The 19,600-nt window shown below is 36.3% G+C and overlaps 2 protein-coding genes across 2 annotated transcripts; one reads left to right on the plus strand and one right to left on the minus strand.

The window, feature by feature from the left end:
- The first annotated feature begins 277 nt into the window (after positions 1-277).
- On the plus strand, positions 278-6,240 carry LOC137387764 (uncharacterized). Its single transcript, XM_068074274.1, has 3 exons — positions 278-336; positions 3,079-3,295; positions 4,482-6,240. Exons 1-3 carry the CDS (start codon positions 278-280, stop codon positions 5,562-5,564), a joined length of 1,359 nt encoding a protein of 452 aa, XP_067930375.1. The 3' UTR covers positions 5,565-6,240.
- Positions 6,241-6,336: 96 nt separating this feature from the next.
- LOC137388670 (uncharacterized protein YwbO-like) lies at positions 6,337-12,446 on the minus strand. Its single transcript, XM_068075132.1, has 5 exons — positions 12,320-12,446; positions 9,543-9,707; positions 8,117-8,282; positions 7,345-7,507; positions 6,337-6,710 (listed from the first exon to the last, which is right to left on the minus strand). The coding sequence occupies exons 1-5, from the start codon at positions 12,367-12,369 to the stop codon at positions 6,607-6,609; spliced, it is 648 nt and encodes a 215-aa protein (XP_067931233.1). The 5' UTR covers positions 12,370-12,446; the 3' UTR covers positions 6,337-6,606.
- Positions 12,447-19,600: the final 7,154 nt, after the last annotated feature.

The raw sequence follows: 19,600 nt of genomic DNA on the forward strand, positions 1-19,600 counted from the left end.
GGTAAATACCCTCACCACTAGCTGCAAAGGTGCTCATGGAAAACCATATGTTGGTCAACTTCTCAAATGTTTTAGCTAATAGCTACTTCAAGCAGTGTCATTGCTTACATCTCACGTATATATACTTTAAGCAGTGCCATCGCTTTCATCTACCTGTAATTATTTACTTTACATAATGAATAAAAAGCCAATCACGAGACATGAGAGAAAACTGCAGCGTAATGCAACAATTCTTACCCGATTCGATTGGCTGAAAAATGATAGGCAACGAAAGTGTATGGTACTTGTGTTCATCTTCCTTATTCTCTTGTTCCTGTTGAGATACCCTATTATCAAGTGAGTAACATTTCTTTTTAGTGCAGTAGATGTTCTTATAACGTATAACTCCTATTACATAACGTATACCTCCTATTACATAAATTCCACATAAAGTAATGAACATATGTAAAGTTTTGGCTTCATATAAAGTAAAATATTTCATATAACGTAAAGCATTAAGCCGTAGCAAGCTCTCAAACTCGATTTAATTACCTAGAGTCTCATAGTTAGCCTTAAAAATATTGTTTTACCTTTTGCCGCGCTTGAGGGAGAGAAAATAGCATATAGGGTTATCTCTATTATGTATATATTAGTACTAGTGGCTTGGCAGTCTATTTCCTCTTGAGAAATTGTCAGGCGTGTCGATAAAGCACAGTAATTGCGCAATTATTCAGGGAAGGTGTTAGTGTGTCCGTCTATCGATCTGAAAATATGGAGTTGGAGTATCGTCGAAAGCTATCTTTTATCGTAATCTTCCACATTTTCGACGGATAGATGGACAAACAGACAGACACCACTGTTATTATAGTAAAGTTATATTTTGTTTTACTTTATTTTTAGGCATAAAACATTTTTATTGGTTTCTTTTTGCAAAATGTACCTTGCTGTCTAGAAGAAAGGAAAACCTAATTACAGTGAAACTCGGATAACTCGCCCTCGGATATCTCGAACACATGGTTAACTCAAACGGATTTGTTTGGTCCCTTCCCACGTAATGATAAATTGCTTTAGATAACTCAACCTTAACTTCGTTAACTCGAACAGTTTTTTTGCCCAGCGGCTACCGAGACGATTGTTGTCGCTTTAGATTATCACTTTATTCCAAGCCATAGAGGTAAACAACAACTTTTAGTAGTTCTTAGGCATCATTATTACCGCTATCGGCAAAATATTTTCGTTAACGACTTTTCTAAAAGTTTACAAAAAATCAAATTTTACCAAACATCTGCTTGGGGATAGCCCTCCGCAAGCGAGGAGAACCCAGGTAACCGTCAGATAAACTTTAAGAAAAGTCGGCAAAACTGGTTTTTGTTAAAACGCTCAAAAGAAAAGTATCTTTTCTTTCTGAGAGTTTCACCCGCGATCACCTTTTGCCTATTTTAATCTGAAAACGTCCTGGCAGTCCCATCACCTAAAACAAACAAACGAATCTCAAGTAATAAAAGGAAAATATTTATACTTTCTGATAAAAATTGTTAAAACATTAGATGAGAGGTCCCTTAACTTGCAACAAGCAATCAATGCTTTTGATTTATATATAGTTTGTATATGTACTGATAAATACAATAATACATGCACTTCTGACAGTGTTCTCATAACTTGAACGCTCTGATAACTCGAACACTTTCTTTCGGTCCTGTGAAGGTCGAGTTAGCCGAGTTTCACTGTATATTGATGTCGACGGTATGCGTTCTTCTTAACTCGCTGTAAAATTATTGCAATCATGAACCGACCGAACGTGATAGGAAAAAAGTGAAAATTTGCCGATATAACCCAAGAATATGGCAGTTATGATACAGTCATTAAATTAAAAAATTATGTCTAGTTTTTTAAGGACCAAAATGGTGAGTTTGGGAGGATCTTAGAACGGGTTAGGCAGTTCGCATGTATTGTACTGTCCATATAACGTAAAATCCCTATGATGTAAATATTCCCGATACAGATTCTTTACATTGTAGGAGTGTCTACTGTATTTGACCTGCTTGCATTGAAGGTTTATGAGCGCTTGTTATTACATCATCGATTCAACATGCTAGCATTTGCATATATTCTATTTTGAAAAATAATAAAAAAGATATTTTTGTGCTGTTCAGTTAGTCTTTGCAAATTTAATTATGGGAGTACCTGACAATTTTCTGGATTTAGCTTCCGTTGTTGGCTAAGCAATAAGTTCAAATTTTGCTTTGACCAGTACGACAAGGTTGTGAAACATTTTGTCTAACTCGAGGCGAAATGAAGTGCAAAAACCTACATCAAATTCTGATATCAAATTGGAAAATGGAATGGTGATAGTATTTCAATAGATTTTACATTATGTAATTGCTTTTTAAGCTAGCAAAACTTGACTGAGAAAATTGCTACAGTTAAAGGACTGTATGTGAAATGATGAGAGTTTTATCTAAATCCTTAATCATGCAATGAAAGGTGTCATCACCAAGTTAGCTACTTTTAACTCACAGTTTCACATTTGTCTATTTTTGGTAATAAAAGAATTTACTGGATGTGTAAGATTGGATGCACCATGGCTTGTCTAAATGTTTAGCCACACTCGCATTCAACAGGCCTTCAATCTGTGACAAACTAGGAGTGCTTCTCCTATTCACTGTGTATGCTTGATGTTTATTTTTGAGTTCCTAAAATATATACAGCGAACTGACCACCCTCACTTTGTCAGTAACAGCATTGACTCCAATAATGATAGAGTAGACACAATGCTAAGTATTTTTGAAGTGTGCGTAAATAAGTAACACGAAAAACTTAGTCTGAGTTCTGTGAGCACCAGCTACATGATTGCTAGTGATTACTGCTGATTTAAAATGTATGAGAATATGTATCTACAAGTTATGAAAAGAGACAACTTCAGCAAAGATTTGCAAGTCACACTTTCATGAAAGAAATGATTGCATTATATTGGAGTTTTTATTGCTGTAAAACTATGATAACATTTGATATTGGGTTTCCTTTCTAATCAAGCAAAAAGAAAGAAATATATAGTAATAATGACTTGGTCTTTTTTTTTATAATCTTCTTTGATTTTAGATGGATTGACAAGCTACCAAATCCTCCCATGGAGGAGGTGGGGCGGTGTGAGGTCCTAGAGGAGGGTCTGTTGGATATCGGGCTCGTATATCTAAGTCCCGGCTACACGAGTGACAGCACCTTTGTCTCCTTCTCTACTAATCTCCCTACAAATAATTTTATCTCCGTCCAATACGGACCCGATGGACGAATGGAGTTTGAGACCTTCTCTCTGAGTGTGAGTTTGTAAAGGGTTTTTATAGAACCTCCTAAACAAGAAGTTTGGTTTTTATTGTGATGCTTGGATCGATAAGTAGAAGGCTGTACAGTGTTAAACCAACTGCAAAGCTCATTTACGAATTAGAGTAAGGACGATTTCAAACAAGTGCAGATAAAATTTCGTATTTATTCTTTATTGGTTCTAACACACTGTGAAACCTGTGACAATAAAACTGGCTATCAATTTACAGTCAATTTGGTACATCACAAAATAATAAACGGAATAAACCAAACCATTCTTGCGAATGCATTATTCAAAAAGGGTAACAAAATGTTAAGAGAAATAAAACGTGGGTCTGTGCCTCCATCTAATCCACATAATATTCCATTATAACAATACATCTTGCAAGGTTTTTAGCGTGTACTTTATGACGTTTCAACATAAGTAATCCATGAACAGCAGACTTTGGACACTATGGAATGCAATTACTCAAATGGTAGGATTAACCATACGAATAGTTTTGTGTGTCAATTTTTCTGTACCAGAAAAGTTGGTTGGTTTACGTATGGTTTACGTATGGAGTTGTCTCCTTACATGAAGTGTATTACTGACGTACATTGTAACTAAGCAAAAAGATCTGTGGAGGTTGCCCTGCACCAGTCAAAAACATTATTGAAAATATGGAGTTGTCTTCTTTCATATAATTTGTTACTGCTTGTCATCATCTTTCAAAAAGTTTGCGCATTGGTTGTTATGCATCGGTAGAGATTGTTGGTCAGCATATGGAGTTGTCTTCTCCTGTGAAGCGTTCACATTCGCCTATCTAAGCAAGTATTTTGCAACTCTGTAATGAATTACTGTGCAGCTCTAGCATATCAATAACTGATGAATACATTTTTCATTCTTTTGCATTCACTCTTAAGAGCAAGTTAAACATGAACTGCCTTCGTTTGCTTGAAATGGAATCTCGAAATAATATCACGTACTTTCTATTAAAAATTATCATGCTCCTACGTTTGAAGAATAAAGCTGATTAGTGCCAGCTTGTTGATTACACAAGTGCATTTGTTGCAGTAAAATTAACGTTGACCTTATGATCATTGACCTTATGAACTCCTAAATGATTGAGTTTCTAATAAGTTTATGTTTTTTGAAGCAGAGTTAAATTGGTTTGTTGATTTTTAGCATTTACTTGTTTTTGTAGGCTGACATAGGTGGACACGAACATTTTCAATATAAGCATTCTGCATCACTCATCATACGCTCTTTCCCTATCAGATACTTCTACAGAATCACATGCAATGACAAATCTTCAAAGACCTACAGTTTTGTTCCCTGGAAGAGAAGAAACAATTGGTCTCCTGAAATAGCTGTCGTTGCAGGGAAAATTACTAAACCGTTGGTGCAATATCTTTCAACTTCTCACCGCAAGCCTTCTATCATCGTAAACATGGCTGAAGCTAGCTCTAATCAGAACTATATGTATGCATCTTTGGAGCCTTTAGTTACAGGTATTCCCTTTCTACCTATACCAAGCTTAAACTCTACATTGGCACCACTTCCACAAACGTCTGCATTCCAGCACATGAAGATTGGTCCTGTGTACGTCGCTGTGTTTAATAAGCGCACAGTTGGCTCTCTAGACCTGCGGGAAGATTTGGCACTTCTTCAGCGACGTAGGGCAGAATGTCCTTGGTTAGTGCTGATGTCTGATCATCTCCCAGTATGCGCATCTGATGATACGCCTTGGGGGAAGACGCCTGGTTGTCGGGCACTCACAGATCTTTTAGTAGAGTTTAAAGTTGATATGTTTATTGTGGGCGGCCAGAATGGTTACCAAATATCACGACTTGTTGCTACAGATTCTCAATTTGGGAGTGAAGGTAGCCTCAGTTCATTCATTGTGGGTCTTCAAACTGAGGGTGTGTCTATTCACAGCCTGCCAATATCACCCAAAGTCTTTAAAGAGCATCCTCCAGCCCTCGTTACATTGTTGAATCTTCATATAGAACATTCTGATTCATTATGCTTTGATGTGCACAAGCTAAATCATTCTGTTTTATTGGATCATACTTGTATTAAAAAGAGGGCCAGCGTTCTTTCCACAGAATTCAACGGATTGAATGTTACATATGACAAGCGTGTCTGGTTGGTTTTAGTTGTCACTCTCTCACTAGTAATGTTACTGCTTTTGGTATTTAGACGCTACTTCTGGTTGCGCATTTGTAAGTTTCTCAACTCAGATGGAAGTCTTCCACTATACCATGAAAATATGTTAGCTGTATAACATAATTCACCATGTGATTGTTTTAATCACAAAGTTTTCATGAGGCGATGGTAAAGTTTCAGTTCGTCAACACCCAGAGATCTGTCAGTGCATATAGAGGAATGATTTATTACCGTTCTTACGATTCAAGGTGCTTTAAAGATTTTCTGCTCATCGTTATATCGTCACTTCTCTTATGTTACCAAAATATATGGACAAACCCTACAGACGTTATGTAAAACATTTCTCAATTGCATTAAGCTGGATTCTGTGACGTGTACTCTACATTCGAGCCATTGTGCCAACGGTTGGTGATGATGCTTTGACCACATGTCGACTAACCCAGGAACATGAAAATTCGACTCACTATTGCATGATGATTTCATCAACATGAAAATGCTTCATGGAAAACTAGTAGAAATAACTTGTTTTGTATTTTTCGTATTTAAAATGCGAGAAGATATGCTGTAATATTTTGTTGCGATTTTTCATTTCAAGCCATATATTTTACGAACTTTTTTTTGTTGCCATTCATCATGTTTAACAGGCGAATTAGATTCATCTGCTAGAAGACATTTTCTTCTTCAAATTTTATGTTTTATTAAATTGAGTCAAAAGCTTCTATTTTCTAAATGGTGCTAACCTTTTTTAATTGTTAGTATTTTAGTTCCATCAAAACTATATAGAATATATTATATGGTGCGATTGTTACATTTAGAGGTTAAATAACATTTTCATGTAAATGTGATGGAAATTGCGATTTTATATATACCTAAATAGACATTAATTGTAATTCTTCTAGTGTTCTGTATATTTTCTGATCATGGATAACAAGATATTCAAACTGACATCCATTGTGATTCGTTCAAAGCTTAAAAATGACAATATCATAAAATTGAATATAGTGCTTTCCATGTGAGTAGAAAATATTGACTGCTAGTTTCATATGCTAGCAATATATACCTTTTAAATGGTAACACAAGAAGCAAAAAGCTGATAACAAACATACTGCTGTCATTTTAGATGTAAAAACTAAGAGACGTAGGTTAATTCCTTTAATAGTTTATTTCTGATTGTCTGCTATGAAAGCAAATGTCTTTGCAAATGCGTCGGGCTCCAGTGAACCTGAGATATGTGTCTCTCCATTAATAATAAAATGTGGTACACCTGAAACACAAAAAATGCTGAAGTATAAGCTGATCAATAACCAATGATACTACTGTGGTTGTAGGACATCATCTTTTACCCAAAACAAACGTTATATTTTTAAATTGTTCATAGATTTTTTGGTATTTGATTGAACAAACCAACTAGCCGTGATGATCAGTTATTATATGCAAAGCATTTAGGAATATAAATGACTAGCTGATTGTATCATTTTATTGTTTTATTGCAATATTGTTTAATAGTAACTGCAATAGCTTTTTATGAAACTACTAATAGCTCGCAAAGCGCCTCTCAAAACACTTGAATGTAGTGTTTTGCGTCACCCAACCTCAAAACTTGCTGCTTAAATGTGGTTTTACTCTGCAAACAATTAGCCCGTAGCATAAGAGCTGGTGAAAGTTGGCTTGTTAGTGAAAAAAACTAAAGAATTTTCTTTTGATGAAAATAGTTTTGAAGCTTAGTAGCTCCGTGTGTTTGCTGCATACGTGGAGAGAATTTCGTATTGAGAAGCTGAGCTCTGAATACTACACTCAGCCTTTGAACTCAATTGTTTCTACTGCAGGAAATATCTTAACTATAAAGTGTGACTACTAGACAAGAACTATTTCATACGCTGTAAAAAAGGTTTACATACTCGGGATAGGTTTTGATTTCCAAGAAAGAGCAGTCTCTTCTACTTTCTTGGAGTTGTCTGCACAGTCCATGTAACCCTCATAGGCAGCCATATCAAAACATAGCTCTCCTGCTATTTTGTTTAAGACTCCTCTGTTAAGCAGCTGATCTTCACAGAGGTAATTCTGAATAATAATTTTAACACATATAAGTTAGTTGATAAACTTTGAATATAGAATTGTAATTGTTTTTGTACCTTGAAAGACCACCTGCAATGCCAAGGTAACGCAACTCTAGAGTGGCTGATCTATTAGTTTATAGTACTAGTGTAGAATGTCTTATCGGTCATATTGACCACAGAAGAGGAGCAGCCGTAGATCAGTGGTTAGTGTGCTAGCCTACAATCGGTAAGTCAGAGGTTTGAATAGCAGAAGAACCATTGATGGTATCAGGAAGGGCATCCAGCCAAATCTCATGTGAAAAATGGTCGCTCTATACCAGGAAATACTATTTGCAGTGATGACCCCTAAATGGGAAATGCTAAAAAAGGCTGAAAGAAAATTGAAAGGCTTCTTTTCTATAGCATTGGAGTTACTGTATCTGGTGAGACATCAATGGGATCACAGGCTGTGTTTCTCGTAAAGGAGTTGTCTTTTCACAACTATCAAATGTATACTAGGACTTTCACAAACAAGGTATTACATTATAAAATGAGCATTCGTCTAGTGGTTTAAAATCTACAAAAAATTTTCTTCCATCATGATAATATGATAAGTACTATTGACATGAGTTACCTTGAATATTCGTTCAGCTACATTGCTCTGCACATTCGTCGAATTATCCAAGGTTTTACAATACTCCAGCATTTGGTGGCCAGAAAACGTGTTAGGTAGTCGTTTAGACCGTCCACTAAATTTGATTCCTACAGAAGCTGCCCGCTGTCGCATTTGTTCAAGAATGCTACAAAGAAATGTCATCTAGACTAATTTTCAAGCGTAGATGGCTGTACAATCTTTCTAATATACTGTTGTGATTTCAATCAAAGGCAAGTCTATAAGTACTGTAAATATTAAAAGTATATTTTAAACAAGCATTACATGTGTCTACTCGGTATAGCAAAACTGAGCCACTGAGGTTATCATGATTAATCCTTGGGAAAACAATGTATTGAATCAAACAGGCCATATTAATATTCGATCTAACAGGCCATATTAATATTCGATCTAACAGGCCATATTAATATTCGATTGAACAGGCCATATTAATATTCGATCTAATAGGCCATATTAATATTCGATCTAACAGGCCATATTAATATTGGATTGAACAGGCCATATTAATATTGGATTGAACAGGCCATATTAATATTTGATCAAACAGGCCATATTAATATTGGATCGAACAGGCCATATTAATATTCGATTGAACAGGCCATATTAATATTCGATCGAACAGGCCATATTGATATTCAATCGAACAGGCCATATTAATATTCGATCGAACAGGCCATTATGATATTCAATTGAACAGGCCGTATCAATGTTAATTAAAACATTAATTATTGAAAAGGCTTTTCACGGTGTAATCACTCATTACATGTTCTACTAGAAATGCTAGTAAAAGCATACTAAGTAGTAAAAGGTACTAAGACAACTGGCTAAAGTACTCCATGATCATGAGAGGACAATAGAGTTAACCATTTGATGCTGTGTTGTTGTCTAGGAATCTACAGCTCATTTTGAGTTTGCTTATCCGAAATGCTAACTGCTTTTTTAATTTATAGCTTCCGCTAACCCACAAAATGTCGCGTAACCGCAAAAACCTTACTCAAATTGATTGCGAATAATGTGAATTACTCGCTTTCCTATATGGTTTTTAGTAAGTTTAGATTAAAAAGAGCATGTCTACTAATATATTGAGAAAAACTTTGGTGCTGGACAACATTTGATCTATGACATTGAAAGCTTTTGTTTGGATAACATGCATAATTATGCTATAACAGTTAATTTACCTCCTAATCACAGCGACCCTACAAACTACTGATATATTTGGATATTATACATTATCATATATTAAATAATATATGATACATAATATATATGATATATATGATAATATATATATATATTATCATATATTATAACTCTGTATGTGCTGCTTTCATTTTTTTTATTTGATTAAAATGTTTATCCCAACCTTGACCTTCTCGCATCTACTAACCTGGGATTTTTCATCCTGGGAAGTTTCTCAACTCCTTCATCTGTAAGACCAGGAAAGAGGAAAAATGGCTCCCAAGAAACATTGAAATCGTACAAGTCAGCCGTCTGCTGCATGGCAGCCTCCAGCTTTCGCTTGCCGATCCAGCACGATAGACACATAAAATCCCTGCAAGTAACAATCTCTCTAGTAGTTTGTCTGGTAAAGGTGATAGGGTCAGAACAACGAGTATGCTTGGTGGTTCCTTTTTAGGTACAACTACAACAACTACAACAAATACACAGAGGTTCCAAATGAAGAAAAGTTGTGGAAAAAGCCAGATCTTATTTTTGTGATTGAATGTATTGGGCTTGCTGGTTCTGGTCGTTAGACTTTAGTGACAGCAAATCATCTTAGTGTGTCTCAATATTTGTTTATTTTTGTAGTTTTCATCTATTTCAACCACTTGCCTCATGCCCTTAAAATATTTTCACCTGATTTTCTTAAAACCGATTTTTAATGAGCTTCTTACTAATCAGGCTGAATACTACCATAGGATAGTCAGTGATAAAATTGGTCAAATCACAGTCAAAAAAAGTTCAGTTACAAAATTGAAACAGCTTCTCAACGCTTATACAGGAAGAAACTGTAAAGTTTACACTTTGCGCAGTTTTTTTCCTGTTAGAAATGCTTCAAGGACTTTTACACCTCTAACATAAAAGTTTTTTGCATTAAAACACTCTCAGTATGTTCGAATTGGTGTTAAAAGTTTTACAACTCAAATTTTTAGAATGTGACTGTATCACTTTGTGCACCTGGCTCTTCAATTGCCTGTTTGTTATTCACCTGTAAAGAATAGACTATCATTGTTGAACTACTCTGTCTATGGGTAAAGGGCACCCTTGGGCTGATGAAATGTATACCTATTACTACAAAGTTTAGTAAAACCCTTTATAAGAACTTCGAAATGGCAATTTAGCTCTTTGTGGAATAGCTAACAGTTTGATATAGCCACATTCATTCCAATATGGTATAATTCTAGTGTGTCATTTCTATCTAGCACCTGTTCGAACATTTCATCTCTATCCAGTACATGTTCTAACATATCATTTCTATCCAGTACATTATCTAACATGTCATTTTAATCGAGTACATGTTCTTACTTGTCATTTCTATCCAGTACATATTCTTACTTGTCATTTCTATCCAGTACATGTTCTTACTTGTCATTTCTATCCAGTACATGTTCTTACTTGTCATTTCTATCCAGTACATGTTCTTACTTGTCATTTCTATCCAGTACATGTTCTTACTTGTCATTTCTATCCAGTACATGTTCTTACTTGTCATTTCTATCCAGTACATATTTTCATATGTCACTCCCAATTAGTACTTATTTCTGTACATTAGTTTTATCTAGCACTGGCTTCTATATATCACTTAAGTCTAGTGCCTCTAGTTACATGTTATTGCTAATCAATACTTGCTTTAGTGTGTCATATCTATCCAGTGTTTGCAAAAACTTTAATGACTGAAGTCTAGCTGTGAAAAGCATAGGTATCTTTAATTAGTCTGTGGCAGGAATAGGTCTTGGATTTAAGCCAATTAAATGTGCTCCTGGCTGATAGTGTCATCAACACTTCAAGCAGAATATGTCACATCATGCTCTCTCTCTCAATGCTGGAAAAGTTATCACTGACGCAAGCATGGCCAATCAGTAAAATGTTTTCCTTTCAAAACTAACCACGAATATCAATCAAAACAGCTCATGCATCACTACGATTTAGACTATTCTGGAGTGATTTGTATATGGTAGTCGTTAGTAACCCAAAAGACAAGGCTATGCAATGCCCTCACTAATCTGTAATAACTCTTGCTTTCATAGAATGGAACACTTCGGGTTTGTATATTATGGTCTGTTTTTATAATTTTTCCTCTATGTAAGCCACCAACTGATCATGTGACCTCTATTAAAAGACTTTGATGAATAACAACTGTTGGCATGTGCCAGTTTGTCGCTGCCATGCTATCCTCTTTCCTTTTGAAAAGCTTTAAAATGTTTTCAATAATTTAGCTATCTAAAAATAAACAAAGTTCAAGGCTAAAGACAAGGATCTACAGTCAGGATTTTCAAATACTTTGGTAGTAATCGTAACTCTACTCGAGACTTCTAGTAATTATATCATGAATAAAAGGCATTCCTAGGCTTGGAGACAAATGAACATTCTCAAGCATCTATATACATGTATATATAAATCTCAATGTTTGTATGTATGTTTGTCTGCATGTCCAGTTATAGCGATAAAGTTTTCAGAATGAAACACCAGCTGCACACCAGATTTGAACTTGGAGAACATTCAGTTATACAGACAGTCATCTATTCAATACACTATGCTGTTCAATTGGCTATATGACAGAATAAATTGGGCACATACTTATTACAAATGCCAATATATTATGGCTTCACTCTTAACACTGCAGCTAGCGCTATGAATGAAGCCATACCAGAAGAAAAATGCCTGCCTATACTTGAAGAAAAAGGCCTAAACTCACATAGCCAACGAGATAATTGCAATAAATATAAATCTGTAGTCGGCACTGCAGCCAGTATAGTATGAATCACACAAAAATAAACACGATACACAGAAATAAACAAAACACCTTCGTTTAAAAGTTAGAATGGTAAATTTTGTATATGTTGAGAAAAAAATTAATTTTGTGTGCAGAAACTTTTTATCACCCGTGTAATGCCAGGCATTCATTTAGTATAGAACAAAGGTTGTCATATAGAATGTACTTACGCAACAATCTGTATGTTGATAGGAACCTTCTTACTGGTCTCATCTGCCATTCTTAACAGAAATGAATATGCAGGGTTTCACTCAACTTGTAAGCCCTGCAATGATACACGGCCTTGGCATGTAGTTGTAGACAAATGAAGGAGTATTTATACCCAGGTCTGTTTTTGACCTGTCATTGTATGTCATTTATTACCTGTAGAATGTAATGACGTTGCACCGCACAGTGTGCATATCATCATGTTGTAACCACTGATGACATGACGCAGTATAGTATAGTCATCTATATATATATTTCTCAAAGTCCGTGTGTTGGAATTCCGTCTGTTGGAAATCCGGTTATAGCCATTATTAGAACAGCTGAGCTGGACAACAATAAATACTCAAAGTCATGGCTTACTGTCATTGGAAGCCTAACCTTATTAACTAGCTTAGTGGAGTTTTCTATTGGCAATATGCCAGGCTACTAGCTTGAAAGGTACAGTTGTTTGACAAAGTTTTAAAACCTTTACAATTGTTTTTATTTTCCTCTTAATTTAGTTCAACTCAGAGCTGTGCTACTCGAGTACGAATTCGAGTACAAGTACTACTCGAGTACCGATTTCAACTACTCTCTACTCTACTCGAAGGGGCCATAATATGGGATAAATATACTCTACTTGTACTCCCTTGGGAAGAAAGTACTCGGAATCTACTTGCAAACTTAAATACTCTACTCTACTTTACTCTACATCAAATATACTCTACTCTACTTTACTCTACATCAAAATACTCTACTCTACTTTACTCTACATCAAATATACTCTACTCTTACTTGCACCAGGGAGTTGTCAACTCCCTGTTGACACATAATATTTCTCTTTACTTTATCTAGACTGTGATCCAATTTGTATTGTGTACTACCTGCTTTGTTCAGCACCACAATTTCTCTGTTTGTACTCTGTACGTGTGTAATGTATGTTGGAACAAGGGCTTTTTCTTATTGAAATGTCAATCCAAGGTCACATAGACTACTTGTGCAAGTAACATGGTATGATAGTTAAGTGTCTGTGAGAATTCAGAAAATTAAAATGTGAGCAGAGATTTATTTTAAAAATGGCAGAGGCAGGACCAGTGACAGTAATAGAGCCAGTAACAGATAGGAATACCAAGTCTTCCCCTACAATAATACAATTTGGATATACTGATATAAGGTTAGTTGTTACATTCGTTTTTTCCTTCATTATGTGTGGCTTAGTAGCCCTTTTCTCTACCACAGCTATGAGTTTCTGTTCTTGTTTTAAAAAAACAGACTCATAATTCAACAGACCGAGCAGCAGCAGGCTGATGGCACATCCACACTTGCTATAAATTATTGATTAATTGAGTGGCGATTGTTGCGATGTATCTAATTTTACCTGATCTCCGTTAACCCAAGACTAACTTTATGGCTTTTACGCAGGCATATTTGACTATATGCACATGGAACTGCATACGGAAGACATCGCTGTCACCAACAAGCCTTTCGGTCATGAGCTATACATGATAGCTGCAGTGCTGGATCCTAGACATCTAACTCAATGGCTTCCGGAGGATGACGAAGAGCTAGAGCTGAAGATTCGTAGGCAGGTGATCGATGCAGCTGGGAGAGGTAAGGCTACGGGGTGTTGTGTTTATTATTATTATACTGTGTTTGTTTTTCAAGATTATTTGTGCAATAGCTCTGCTCGTGCTGAATCTGATGAGGAGATAATTATCATCATGCTTTGACTTGCTATACAAACAATGTGTGTTTTTTGGTGAATAGAATACAAGGAACCACTGGAAGCTGCTGCTGATGTTACCAATGAAGTTAATGTACCTGTTGCCGCCGATGTAGAGGACGCCGCCGGAGAACCTGTATTCAAACTGCCTCGGCTATTTGACTATCAGCAGGAGGAGAATATCCCTATCACTACCAGCAATCCAAATACAGTTCTTACCATCAGCGGCCAGTTTACTATGTATCTGGGGCTCGCCAGATCAACACCCATGGCAGCACGCGATCTGTTGGTGTTCTGGCACCGAAACCGGGGAATACTCTTCAAGCTGTACCCTCTTGCCCAAAAAGTGTTGAGCAAGTGCCGGCAAGTTCTGATGCCGTCGAGAGAATATTCTCTCACGGTGGCATCTTGATGAGGCCACATCGCGCCTCAATGAATGATGCCAGTCTGGAGAACCTCATTTTCTGCAAATGCAACAGTCTGCAGGGCCTAGTATAAATAAAGAAAACTAGAACCCGGGGATAGTTGGACATTATACTTTTATATTATCATATTATTTTATCATATTATTATCATACCCTAATCATTATCATATTATATATATAGGCCTACCTGTACTGGTTAATTTGGCTGTTTTACTTGTTTGTTCGTTTTACTTTAATTTAATAAAAACTACTTGATATTTGATTAATGTACTCTATACTTGTACTTGAAATTCAGAAGGAAAACTCTACTTGATTTTGAAATTTGAGAGATAACTCTACTTGTACTCGGAACCAAGTTGTGATACTCTACTTGTACTCGGAATCAAGTTGTGATACTCTACTTGCACTCGGAAGGCAGAAACATGTGATTACTTGTACTTGTACTCGATTTTGTTTTGAGTACTCGCTTACTCTACTTGAACTGAAAAAAAGTACTTGAGCACAGCTCTGGTTCAACTACACGACACACTTCTCTCATGATATGCACTTTGAAATTTATAGTGGCAAATGTTGTTATATGTTAAATACAAGTCAATTTTCCGTCCAAAGACTCTTCTATTACATGGGCAACGCCGGGTGGCACAGCTCCCGGATATATAGATAGATAGATATATAAACCTAGATTGGCCAATAATAGCTACAGTATTCCCATCGGCTGCCTTGTCAGACTTAAATAGCACGACATAACGTCATTGTATTGTACCTCACGCTTGACTGCACTGTTGTTTACAATTGAGCTAATGAGGTGGCAAAATTACATTTATTTTCACATAAAAACCTTCTTGGATACATAATCCAGTAAACTAAAGCAATTCTGTGATAATATCTGATAACCACCATAGATTAATACTATAAAAGCTATGAATTGTTGTACACAAATCATGAGCCATCAGGGCTTTATTTGCAACCCTCTCCTATTCCCATGCTCTCTTTTCCCCTTCTCCAAAGAAGAAGTTAGAAGGGGAAAAGAGAGAAGGGAGTAAGGAGAGGGGGAACAAATAGCCCACCCACTCAAAGAGCTAGACCCTGGCTAGGTGAATAGATTAATATCATGCTGAACTAAACATGACTAAATATGATGAGTATGCAAGTATGTCTTAAGTCAAAAATGAGACAGAATGATTTTTTACAGCTGGCTATGTAGCTGGCTAGGTCACCAAAGCTGAAGTGTAATGATTGTATCAATAGCATCGTGGATGTTACCAACTTTAATGTAAACCAAGCAACGAATTCCCTAATCAAAATTAAGAATCGTGATGTAATGGCTATACTTTGTCTTCGCCTGTGGTGATTGAGGTTTGCAACCACTGGGAGAAAGCGACGAGAGTGTTGCTTAGTAGTGCTGGATTGGTGAAAATTTTTCCCAGGCTGGCACTAATTGCCACCATGGAGAAGTTGCTGAGGTTCAAGTTTCAACATCATGCTATTGTTTAAGTGTAATCATTAAGCTAGTAGACTAGCTCGTGAGATAGCAGAGAGATATATTTCGATTATGGCGCATTATGAAGCTAAGAATAGAGCTGGCACGGGTAGCTCGTCTGGTCTTGACCCACCGAGTCAGAGGTGCCCAGGTCAGGCCACCCGACCCTCGGGTCTTCCTATACAAAGACACAGTTGGTTTATGGCTAAACAACAGCGGTTGTATATCGCTTTTTAAGTGCGATTTAAATGGAGTCGCATATAGTTCTAGCACGGAAGGACCAGGCGAAATAAAACAAGGTGAGTCAAGACTATATTTTTCCGTCTGCGACAATAGTCTTTGGATTATAGGTTTCACAACGTTTTTCGGCAAAAAATAACCAAGATGTCGATAGTCTGGGATTTCATGAAGAAGCCAGTCACGAAAGGAAAATACCAAGTTATTTGCGCAATATACAAAAGCAAGTTAAAGGTTGACTTGCAACAGACTTCACATTACAGTTATTTAGTATCATAAGATTCACTTTGTCTTACTCTGTTGTGTTGTGAAATCAGGTGTGAAATATATGGGAATGTGATTACAAGCTCTTAAAAGCTAAAAAACGAGCAGTTAATCGCAGCCACACGAGGCCGCTGTAGTTTGGATTCGCTTTCCAAAACGGCTCTAATGGGACGTAGTTGTTACAGGATGGTTTCTGTTTACACTTTCATGCAACCTCATTCGTCGAAATATTTTCACAAATATACTTCATGCATTCAATAAAACCATGTCTATTGTTCTTACGCGTCTGTTTTATCATCATTGTAATGCTGTCACTTTTATCACTGATATCTTATAACTTACCGTAAAACATCATTAAACTTTTTAACCTTAGCTCAAAGGAGTACATATCATTGTCTGATAATCATGACAAGCCTGTTGGTCACCTGTGATAATTGAAAAGTGCTGCAGAAATTATTTTCGAAGTATTGGGTCACGTGATCAGATTACGACTTGACGATTGAATAATGCCGAAACAAAACTGTAAACTAGCGAGCATCTATATTTGATACGGGGTCTTCGGTAAAACCCGAAGTGTTTGTCATAAACTAGTGCTACGACAAGTTTATATTAAGCTTTTTAATGGCTTTTCAATTCACGCGAGAACATCACGTGACAAGACGATAACCAAACTGTAATGACTACGTCAGAGAAATAAAGAGATTCCAATCTACGGCGGATTTATGTTTTTGAGCTTTTAAGAGCTTGTAATCACAGTTCCACGTATTGGCACCTACAACACAACAGAGTAAGACATGGTGAATCTTTTGATACCAGATAACTGTAATGTGAATTTTGTTGCAAGTCATCTTTTTAAGTTACAAAGAAGGGTCCACCTCAATACTATTGAGGCATTTACAACGAGGGCATCCTGAGGAACTTAAAAGCGCATCTAAGAACCTTCAATCCAGCAAATATATTTTATTTTTAGTTTCTTTCACTAATACCAGAGGTTTTAGGAAAGTGATGGATTTTTGTTTTCCACTATGCTGGGTTATGTATTTCTATATTTGTAAAGTATTTCTTAACTAACCTCTTGTTGATTATAATAGCAGTTGAAAATAAAATCTGTAATAAAAACACTAGCCCAATCATGCCATTAATCTATCACCCATTGAATAGCATTGATCCACCAATGTCTAACCATAAATTGTAGATTGCATCTATAAACCAAGCTACAGAATATAATGATTGGTGTGATAATGGTTTCTTTTATCTTAGTTTAATGATGTCACAAAATTGGGCTGTAATAGAACTATCTCGTAAACTTAAATGAATAAAAAAATCGCGCGTGCTGACCCGGTCCGACCCGATATTGGCTCTCATTGCTGACCCTGAGTCTGGTCCGACTCTGCATTCCTTGGTCTCATTCCAGCTCTAGCTAAGAAAGCCATTGATTCCATTTCCCTGATCAGATCAAAACTTCACAGGCTCATCATATTTAGTCATGTTTAGTTCAGCATGATATTAGTCTTTTACCTAGCCAGGGTCTTGCTCTTCGGGTGGGTGGGCTATTTGCCCCCCTCCTTTTGCCCTTCTCTCTTTTCCCCTTCTCACTTCTTTTTTGGAGAAGGGGAAAAGAGAGAATGGGGATAGGAGAGAGTGGCAAATAAAGCCCTGATAGCTCATGATTTGTGTGCAACATTTCATAGCTTTTATACTTTTACTCTATTGTGGTTATCAGATATTATTACATAATTGCTTTTCTTGATTATGTATACAAGAAGGTTTTTATGCAAAAATAAATATGATTTTGTCAAATTCTCCTCATGAGCTCCATTGTTAACGATAGTGCAGTCAAGTGTGAGGTACAATACAATGACGTTACATCATGCTCTTTACGTCTGACAGGCTTTTTCCCTATTGGCCAATCTAGGTTTATATATCTATGAGTATAGTGCATAGTATAGTGCAGCTATGGCCAAATGGCGGATCTAGATCCGCATCTTTGTAGTTTTATTGTGAATATTTCAAGTTGCCTGTCAAAAAGATTTTTTAAAGTATTTTTTTTTATTTTGTTGAAAGAATATTTTTGTAATCTTTTCTTGGAATTTTTGTAAATTCATTGTTTCCAGCAATAAATTTTGTAAAAACCAATCACAGGACACGACTCACAAATACTCTTCATGAACTTTATGAGTCGGTAAAAGTAGCAAAAAACTGTGTTTTGATAGTATTGTGAAGTCAAAGACCACTCATCATTTTTATCACTGATATCAAACACATTTAGTGCAGCACATTCATTCACTGATTTATAGTTCAAATTATATATACAAACAAAAAAAATTCAAATTGTATTTGAGGCCTTGTTTTAAGATGTGAGCAAATAATTGCAGGGCAGAATGTCCTTGGTTAGTGCTGATGTCTGATCATCTCCCAGTATGCGCATCTGATGATACGCCTTGGGGTAAGACCCCTGGTTGTCGGGCATTCACAGATCTTTTAGTAGAGTTCAAAGTTGATCTGTTTATTGTGGGCGGCCAGAATGGTTACCATATATCACGACTTGTTGCTACAGATTCTCAACTTGGGAGTGGAGGTGGCCTCAGTTCATTCATTGTGGGTCTTCAAACTGAGGGTGTGTCTATTCACAGCCCGCCAACATCACCCAAAGTCTTTAAAGAGCATCTTCCAGCCCTCATTACATTGTTGAATCTTCATATAGAACATTCTGATTCGTTATGCTTTGATGTGCACAAGCTAAATCATTTTGTTCTATTGGATCATACTTGTATTAAAAAGAGGGTAGCGTTTTTTCCACAGAATTCAACGGATTGAATGTTACATATGACAAGCGTGTCTGGTTGGTTTTAGTTGTCACTCTCTCACTAGTAATGTTACTGCTTTTGGTATTTAGACGCTACCTCTGGTTGCGCATTTGTAAGTTTCTCAACCCGGATGGGAGTCTTCCACCATACCATGAAAATATGTTAGCTGTATAACATAATTCACCATATGACTGTTTTAATTACAAAGTTTTCATGAGGCGATGGTAAAGTTTCAGTTCATCAACACCCAGAGATCTGTCAGTGCATAGAGGAATGATTTACTGTCGTACTTACGATTCAAGGTGCTTTAAAGATTTTCTGCTCATCGT

The sequence above is a fragment of the Watersipora subatra genome, chromosome 2 (genome assembly GCF_963576615.1).
Source record: "Watersipora subatra chromosome 2, tzWatSuba1.1, whole genome shotgun sequence".
Taxonomy (NCBI): Eukaryota; Metazoa; Bryozoa; class Gymnolaemata; order Cheilostomatida; family Watersiporidae; genus Watersipora; species Watersipora subatra.